Below are 10056 nucleotides of genomic sequence, written 5' to 3'. Positions count from 1 at the left end.
GAAGAGAGGACTGGGTCTATTTTGCTTGCTGTTTTAAAGCTGCACTTAGAGGAAATGAAGTGTCTTGAATACACAAAAAAACAAGAATAAAGTGAGCCAAATGGGGACAGCATGAAGAAGAAAAGATTAAGACATAAAAGGGACTTATCAAGAGTTGGGAAATCCTGATAGTTAAATGCTGTATATTTTATATAACACCTTCTATCCCAGGGTCTTAAAGTGGTTTATAAACATTAGTTCTCACAATGCCCCTGAGAGTTCCCATTCTACAGCTGGGAAAACTGAGGCACAGAGAGACGAAGTGATTTGCCCAAGGTCGCACAGCTAGTCAGTGGCAAAAGTTAAACATATACCCTATCTACTAGTTAGCATTGTCTGTTCTGCAGCATTCTCTCTACAAGAGATAATTGCATTGTGAGGCATTGCAGGATTGGTAGCGTAATCCAAATGATAAGGAAAAGTATGGCACAGAGAAGTCAAGTGAGTTGCTCAAGGTCAGGCAAAAAGCCAGTGGTAGAGAAGGGAGTAGAAGCCAAGAGTCTTGCAAGTCTCTAGCATAATGTTTTTGTGAAACAGCCTCAGTTTCTGTAGAACTGATATAAGATTCCCATGATATATTGTTAAGATTATAAAATGAGGGTGGTTGTTTTGTTTTGTTTAAACAGATGGACTCACTGGTTTTATATATTGCAGTTGGAGCAATTTTAAAGATGCCTAATCTATCTTCAGGAATCACTTATAACGTGGAAGGCAAGTTGTGATATAGCTCTGTCAGGGGGCTTTCAGATATGTTAACTTACTGGTAGTCAGTGTACGAGGTGAATAGCTACAGACTCACATTCAGAGATGTAAAGTGGTAATATTGAAACTATCAGTACCATAGTGCTTTGTAAGTCATCATGGGCCTGTCTTCTATCATGTGGCGAGGTACCATAACGTTTTTATGCACATTGGGCCAAACCATTCCTTTGTTCAGTCTCATTTGATCTCTTTCCCATGCTGATCACTAAAGCATTTGAGCACCTTACAAAGATTCTATAATACCAGTAGTCATCACTCACACTGGATGCCCAGATACTGACACAGGTGAGATGCTTTCTTCCACCTTCAGCTTGCTAGAAGACTGTGCATATTCCTTTAAGATGAATCCATGCATTTGTCACATCCAATCTAATTAATGTAACATTGCTCCTAGAGTTGAAGGTGGAAGTAATACAGAATCTCCAGTTGTGCAGAATGAAGCAGTCTGTCTTTTCAACAGAAGAAGCCATTGAGATCACGACAGATTTCTGCATTCCCGTCTCCCTCCCAATTTGTTTTCAATGCCAATTTCTAGGTTTTAGCATTGTTCTACAAAGCCATCAATGGGTCACAACCCAGGTTCATTACAAAATACCTAGCTACCCACAACACCCTGAGAAAACTGTATTCTGCTGGAAGACGACAGATAATGCCCACAACAATGGCTAGTGAGCGATTCCAAATAATGCCTGCTTGGGTGGGTTGTGAGTATTTTGTGATTGTTTATTATCATAGGAAAGCTTTTGCAAAAAGATGCATCTGGCCATATCCTTTCAAAGCAGTCAGACTTTGACTCAATCCAGTAGCCACTGGTATTAAATTTGAAATCAGTGCCCTTGGACTCTCACACACACACTCGCAGCCTAACCAAGCAGAGCTCCTAGATTGACAAAGAGTAGAACCCCATATGAATGTCCATTATCGGCAAAAATATGCAGATTTAATTTACTGTGTTCATCATTCAGATACTTTTGAGGGGAGTGTTGTAGAAATGCCAGACAAAAAGAGTGTTGTACAGCTTTTTCTAACTCATACCTGAAAATCAGCAGGCACTTTGGAATTTGTCAGGAACTAGAGCCTTAAAGATTGTTTTTTAATAGTCATATGAGGTTACTGGTGTTATAGTGGACCACAAATACATACAAGTCAGCAACGTAATATTGTTGTAAAAAAAGTGAATATCATTCTGGGATGTATTAGCAAGAGTCTTATAATCAAGATGGGAGAAGTAATTCTTCCATGCTACTCAGCACTGATACTCAACTGGAGTGTTGTGTCCAATTCTGGGCATCACGCTTTGGGAAAGATATGAACATATTGGAGAAAGTCCAGAGGAGAGCAACAAAAATGATTAAAGGTCTAAGAAACATGATTTATGAGAAAAGACTGAAAAAACTGGGTTTGTTTAGCCAAGAGAAGAGAGGAATGAGGGGAGACGTGATAACAATTTTCAAGTATGTGAGAGGTTGTTATAAAGAGATGAGTGAGAAATTGTTCTCCTTAACCACTGAAGACAGGACAAGTAATGGGCTTAAATTGCACCAAAGATTAGAAGTTAGGAGTAACTTCCTAACTGTCAGGGTAGTTAAGGTCTCAAACACATTACCTTGGGAAGTTGTGGAATCTCTATCAGAGGTTTTTAAGAACGGGTTGGACAAACAACAGTCAGGGCTGATCTACGTTTACTTGGTCCTGCCTCAGGTCATGTGGACTAGATGACATATGAAGGTCCCTTCCAGTCCTACATTTCTATGATTCTATGGTCAGATCCTGATAGATGAGCGTAATTTTTTCATATGTGCTTGCTAATTTTCCTTATACCTAATACAAGTTAGTACATTACCATTTTTCCTTTCCAAAATTAATATTTAGCTTTAACAGACATTTCTACAAAGGATATTTAATGATAAAACTATATTTTTGTCTCCCTCAGTGAATGACATTTCACGTTTCTCTTGCTATACTGAACCATTAGATGATGCAAGCCCAAAGCCCAAGGTCATTAAATTGTACCTTGGTTCACAAAATTTGGTAAGTTCCCAAGGTAAGTTTTATATGTGCACTTGTTCAATGCATATAGACAAAAAGTACAGCACTGTGCTTAACTATTTTATTATAATTTGAGGACTGTGAATTAATTCTTCTTAAGAGTTGAAGATATTACTATATGTGTAAACCTGTCATGTATTATAAGGACTTAATTAAAACTGAAATAATTCTCATTAGATAGACTGAATGATGACCTCAAGGTAACAAATTAGATTTGAGAGTTGACCTATGGCATTGAAGAGTGCAATGATCTGGTATCATTCAAAAAGGTAATTTTCCCTAGATTTGCAATGGATTACTGCTTTTACCTAACATCTCAGTGACCAAATAATCTGGATATTTCTTCATCAGCTTTACTTTTACTAATGGATATATTAAAAAAGACTGGAATTATCCCAAGAGAACTATTCCTTCCAATGAAGAATGGATATATGAAGAATATCCAGATTAATCAGTCACTGTATGTGTGTGTATATATATATGTATATGCATGCAAAAGCAAGCTTTGGTCACTGTGATGGGGTGGAACTCATCACTGCGGCACCACCTACTGGCTGTCTGGGGAATTAGTTCTGCACCCTCTTCTGGTGGTGTCTCACCCACTGTCACCTCTGCTCTTGGACCCATGTCATTCCCAGGACCGCAGTGTCCTCTTCATGACACTGCCCTCCAGCTGCACCACACTCTGGGTTCTCCCCTTCTGGGGGACCTACAATCTCCATCTGGCCACTTCCCTCAGTGGTAACTGCAGTCCATTGTCACAGGGACACTTCCCATGTAGCTCCAGCACCCTCTTCTGCCCTTGCCTCAGTCTCCAGGCCCTAGCAGCCAGCCAGGAGTTTTCTCTAGCTCCCTTGTCTGCAGCTCTTCTTATATAGGCCTGCTGGGCCATGATTGGCTACTCCTCTCAGCCCCTTTCTAATTGGCTGCCTCCAGTGTAGCCTCCCTAGGGCTGCTTTTAACCCCTTTTCTGCCAGTGAGGGGCAGCTGCCCCACTACAGTCACCAATGTGACACTAAAAATGGCACATTGGTTTACTGCACATACACAGTAGCGCTTTTTAAAATATATTTGGAGTCATATGCACTTGTATTTTCATAGGCAAATCAGGGCCACCCAGAGGATTCAGGGGGCCTGGGGCAAAGCAATTTTGGGGGCCCCTTCCATAAAAAAAAAGTTGCAATATTATAGAATACTATATTCTCATGGGGGCCCCTGTGGAGTCCAGGGCCTGGGGTAAATTGCCCTACTCCCTGCCCCCCGGGGCAGCCCTGAGGCAAATATCCATTTTCTACTATTTCAGCTGCAAAGGCTACTTAACTGCAGAACTGCATTTTGTTCTGTCTCATGCATCAATGGCAAGGTTTCCAGATTTCAAAATCTAACAGCCGGATCTTGATCTTAAACTCAAGCCTGTACTTTATAGGTGTGTAATTATGCACCTGCAGTCATTTGCAATTGCAGTTTTTGCACACTATCACTTTGATCATTTGCCTGCACATTTGGATGACTCTGATTGTTCAGACTTGCTTGCACAAATTTGTTTTCCTTTTACAGTTAGTGCATAAAAATCATAGCTTCAGTGTGTAAAACTTACATATAGAAGCGATGGTGCATGCGAAGTTGCTTTAAAATTAAAGTTGTAATAACATAGGGTTTTGTGTTTAATTAATTACATTGTAATTACCTCTACTGACAGAATCCGAACTCCTCAACTGACCCTGTTCCGTTAACTATTAATGAAGATTCTCCTTCAGCTCAAGTGGTAGGGGACTGTCCTTCTGGAACTAGAAGATCTTATTCATATGCCCACGGTTGACTTGAAGTTCAGCATGGCTGTAATGTGCATTGTAGTGATAACTGTGAAACCCTAGCTGGTCAAGGATTTGTTACTATGTGTTTATTTGCAGGGCAAATTGATATGTGCAATCAAATCCCACTAATAAATCCACCTAAACTGGCCTGTTGAGGGTTGATCATTTTGGTAACTGAAGCATGTTGAGGGAAGAAAGGTGTTCCCCTGCTAAAAGTTTATGGGGTTTTTTCCTTCTCAAAGAAAATCAGTTGTCATTTATATACTGTAAATGAGGAGGATACTTTGGAGAACAGAAAAAAGCTTCTTCTGCTATATACCTCGTCAGGGCTTGCTCCCACCATTGAGATCTTCAACAGTACCTATTCTGGGATCTTCTACTTCAGAATGAAGCTGGTAACATTTTGTTCTTTTTCAATGCATGTTTGAGAAACAGTAAGTTGGCAAGCACTGGACAGCGTAAAAAAGCAATTTTAGCCAGTTCCTCTCATTTAACCCTTTTTCCTTCCTACCAGGCTGCTGGATTACCTTTGCATTTCTGTCAGAAGTAGATACAAATGCAGAAGAACTACAGTTAAATAAGGTTTAGTCCAGTGTAACCCCTTCATTCCTGAGTCTTTTTTATAGTTCAGCAATGAAGTGGGGAGAAACGGTAGTAGCAACTGAGCGGTCAGGTCAGGAGTGGTAGCTTGGGCTATTTCTGAGCTATGAGGTGCGGAATTTGGAGAAGTAAGGAATGGAGTGTGAGAGGTAGGTGGAGAGAAGAGGCACCAAATAGGGAGGCATGGGCAGAGGAACAGGAGGCAAAGCAGCATTCAGGAGAACCTAGGAGAGCTAGCTACAGGCCAGCAAGTCAAAAGACTAGCAAGCTGCAAACCAATTGAGAAGGAAATGCACTGAGTTGGGATCTGGATGGAATGCCAGAGCCTTATCTGCACAGAGAAAGGAAGTGCTGCAACCTTTCAATGTTTCAAACTATTCTGAATGCACCATTTTAGTGACAGGTAGGAATTAAAGCATTAAGCCCAGAAGAAACAGAAATTCAGGTTCCAGATGCCACGCTTCTTCCCCACACTTTGTTCAGGCTTTGCAGGCATTTCAGAATAGTGGCTTACAACCCAGAATAAGTATGACACAATCTTATTTCTTCCATTCTGGGACAGCAGTTGATGAGAATGTCTGAAATTTCAGCAGTGTTGAATCAGATCTGAATGCTAGTTCTGCTGTGGCTACCTATTCAAGCCATCCCCAGAGCTTTAAATGAGGCCTCATCTACACACACAAGTTGTACCACTATACTGTAACCCCAGGAGGTGACTGCAGCTTGAGCTGACATACTTGAGCTAGTTTTAATCTTGCTAACTTGGGTACAGGAGCAGGTTAGCCATAGCAGCACATACTTCAGCATGGGCTTTACAAGCCCATCTGGAACCCTGGGTAAATACTTGTTGGGCCAAATGCACTCTGCCATGGCTTCACAGTGAGGAATGGAATCGTGCTTATTCTTCTCAATGAGTTTTATCCATCATCCACATATAAAGTGTGAATTGTAATGAATAAGTACCATAAAAGAGAGAATCTGACAGCAGCTTGTGTGATTGCAGTGCTTCTATTTCATCACAGATGATTTAACCCAAAGTTTTGACACCCTTTGAAAATAATGGGAAAAAGGGAAAAATAAAATGTGTGACTTAGAATCACAAAGAAATAAAATATTTAACTGATTTTTTTTTATGAAAGGAAGAAAGTCAGTCTACCTGGACTACTGATATCCCCAGAAGAAATATTACATATAATACAGGTAAAAACTATATTTTTAGTTACATACATATCACTATCACCATGTTCTCCCTCAACTTCAACTGAAGTTTTCCTCTTCTTAATTTCATCCCATTACTACTAGGTTTACCTGCTCTTTGTCTCGGGGGTGGGGGCTAGCACTGGGGCCAGAGACTGGGACAGCAGTGCACGACGCCGGCAGGAGGGGGACATGACACTGAGCCAGGATCGGGAGGGGTGAGCGGAACCTGAACCCGAGTGGGCCCCACCGACACCCTATGGGCTCACCCCACAGTCTGTGCACTCCAGGTGCCTGCTGAGTGGGAAAGGGAGTTGGAGGAGGCAGACTCCCCGATCCCTCCTGCCCCCCTACCCAGGTCACTGGATTCCTTCTGTTGTCCCTCCCTTTCATGCTAACTATCCCTCCCGCCCCGCCTATCCAGGGCATAGAATCCATCCTGTGCCCCCCTGGTCCTTCCTGTCCCCCTCCCATCATTGCCGGCCCACCCAAAATCCAGGGCCCATCCAGTTTTTCTGTCCTAGCTATGCCGCTGCTTTGTACCATCCTATGTAAGTCCTTTTCATTCTTGGCCCCCATCATATGCTTGTAGATCATGTCCCCATATAGTAATCTCTGCCCCATTCTGTAAATAGTTAGCCTTGTTAATCTTCTCTTACAAATCTAGTAATTTTTATTTTCTTTACCTTCATTTAATTTGTTAATATCTTTTTGATATTGAGTTATGCAATTCTGAATGAATTTCAGTGATGGCTGAAGGTGCTCATCACTTAACAAATCAGGCCAGAGTTATTTAGGTGCCTAATTTTAGGCACCTATTTTTGAATAACCTTTGCCAATGACTATTTTCTCCCTGGTTGAGATTTAATGACTTCATAAACAAAATTACATTGGCGTTTCCAATGTAATATGCCAGTTTGTTTTCCACTATCACCTCTGTTTCTTATAGCGTTACGGCTTTCCATATTTATTGCCTGCCTTGTGTATCTGTTTTTCATATTGCTTTTCCTCCTCTGTATTGGTTTTCACTTTCCCAATTGGAATCTTTTTGTTACGTTCTGTCCTCCTTTCTAACATATCTAGGAATATTTCTGTGCTGTCACTGGTGTTCACAGTTCCTCCTAGTGTAATATAATCTGTTAATTCATTATTTGGTTTACTCCCACTTCCACTTATTTAAAGATGTTAAATAAACCCATGTCAGACTAGATAGACCCACAGCTATATTAGCAGTTGCCTAGTTGGTGGTCCTACAGCTCTTTTTCACTCTGTATGACAGTGTTCGTGTCCAAGACAATGCAGATAAATACTTTGACTAGGAGTCAGTGACACACTGTATCTTTATCTCTTTAAAAATCCAAATATACTTTATCTTATATATTCTCTGTATTGTGTCACCTTGCTATGTGAAATGTCGAGAAAAGAAGCCACATAAATTAATAGTCTTTGGGCCAGAACCTGATGCACTTCACTCAATTTTATTCAGCACTTATTTAAGAGACCTTCCCATTGAATTCAATGAGTGTTTTTGCTAAATAAGGCTTCAGAATTCATAGAATCAAGGATAATCATAGAATATCAGGGTTGGAAGGGACCTCATCATCTAGTCCAACCCCGGCTTAAAGCAGAATCAAATCCCAGACAGAATTTTACCCTAGTTCCCTAAATGGCCCCCTCAAGGATTGAGCTCATAACTCTGGGTTTAGCAGGCTAATGCTCAAACCACTGAGCTATCCCTTTGGTTTCTTTTTATAAACAGGAATATTATGGGAAGTTATTCAGTTTGGGTGGCTTCAAGTTATGAGAAAATTCCTGTATGAAGGCAGACTGAAGTATGAAGAAAAAACCTTCTTTGTGAAACACTTTTCTGTTGTGTTTTGAGAAGACTCTAAATGCTGTCTATTTGTATTCACTTTATGTTCAACCAGATATTGCTCCAATAGAGGAATGGTTTGTAAGATTCACCATGCATCATAGATTAAACATGTTTACTACTGAAGGAACACTACTAGATGTTTTTAGAGGTAAGATACTTTTAGAAAGAGAATCATGTAGAATTCTAAAAAAAAAAAAAAAAGGACCCTGTAAAAATGGAGTTAAGGATGATATTAGTCTGAGTTAAGCTTACACTTAAATCTAAACATTTTAAGATATGGAAACATACTGCTAAGGCACACAAGTAAGCTTAACTCTGCCCTGTAGTGACACTATTAGGGAAAAATTGAAAAAAAAATCTTTGAAAATCAATTTATTCTACACATGCTAAAATGCCTTAATCATATTCATATAGTTATTGTACAACATCAGTACAGGACAGAGTTCATCTAAAAAGTTCTGTCTGTAGAAAGATATAACAAGATGATCAGTGCACCTTTTTCAGTTAATTTCATTAGAAAACTATGTCCTTTCTGTAGAGCAGGCTAAAGAGCGTTCCTAATTTCTTTATCAAGTCTATTGTCTTGTAACATGGTTATTATTGGAGAGACACTCAACACGGCCTAATTAAGGTTGCCCATACTTCCTATTAAAAATCTCCTGTTTTCAATTGCTTAGAACTTCGAGAAATTTCAGTGGTTTGGGCTGACGTTTTCTATGCCTGGTGTCTGCCTCAGGCTGATTTTTTTTTTTTTTTTTTTAATTTCAGCCAACATAGTTCAGCAGTTTCCAAAATGAGGCTAAGAGGAAAATATGTCCCCCCCCTTAAAAATAATTTGAGATTATCTAAAAGCCCCCCCTGTTTTGGAACAGAGACTTAAAATTTGGCAAGGGAGTAGCCTTTGTGTCAGGCCAACCTCTTGTGCTTTTTCCTGATCCTTTGAAAATCTATTCAAATTTGGCCAAGTGTCACAGGGTGCCTCCACAACTACCTGGTGAACCTCACTGCCCAGCCAGTTCAGATGGTTCATAATCTCAAATGTACACCATGCCATTTATCTTTCACCAAGGCGTGAATTTATTTCCCTCTTTCTTCACAAGAATATGCAACCCAGGCTAATAGCAAAAACCGGCTTCCCTATAGCCCTCACACCTCAGCCCTGGCTCACCCTCTGAGCTTCCTTCTGAGCTGAGCTCCTCTTGCACTACTGTTGAGTTCCCCTTGCTTCCTGATCATCCCCTTATATTCTCCCCAGTTACCTTGTTAGCTCAGTGATTGTCAGCCAGGTGCTCACAATCCCCAGAAAGTGTGTAATTGCCCTCAGCTAGGCTTCTGTAACGTCAATAATCAGGGTGATGCTGATAGCATCTTGTCATACCAAGTTGTAAACCTTTGAAAAATCACAGTTTGCATATACTCAGTAGAGATTTCTGGACTTTTAACAGTTCGGATCTAGAGATTCCATCTTCCCTGAGCATGTGCTATCCCCTCACAGCTCCTAGTGCTGAACACACAATACATACACCATCCCGTCAGAGTAGATCAGTATACCTCAGTTCAGAGGCTCAGAAGGACTCTCTGTTCCAGTCCTGGGTGGGGCTATGCAATGGAAATGAGTTTTCAGAGCTTGTCTCTCCTGTGCTCTCAGGAACACCTCCCACCCACACACAGGTAGTGTGGGGGAAGAAGCCATCTGATCTGAATGCAAAGGGGACAAAA

The 10056-nt window shown here is 40.7% G+C and overlaps 1 protein-coding gene across 1 annotated transcript in view; it reads left to right on the top strand.

Moving 5' to 3' along the window:
• Positions 1-899: 899 nt before the first annotated feature.
• Positions 900-10056, top strand: part of CATSPERB (catsper channel auxiliary subunit beta) — an 86936-nt gene continuing 77779 nt past the window's right edge. Inside the window, exons 1-3 of the mRNA XM_075065861.1 lie at positions 900-927; positions 2735-2845; positions 8390-8485. Coding sequence (XP_074921962.1) covers positions 900-927; positions 2735-2845; positions 8390-8485 — 235 coding nt within the window. The remainder of the gene's footprint in view (positions 928-2734; positions 2846-8389; positions 8486-10056) is intronic.

This window comes from Chelonoidis abingdonii, chromosome 4 (assembly GCF_003597395.2).
Source record: "Chelonoidis abingdonii isolate Lonesome George chromosome 4, CheloAbing_2.0, whole genome shotgun sequence".
NCBI lineage: Eukaryota > Metazoa > Chordata > Testudines > Testudinidae > Chelonoidis > Chelonoidis abingdonii.
This window is presented reverse-complemented; position numbering and strand designations above follow the sequence as displayed.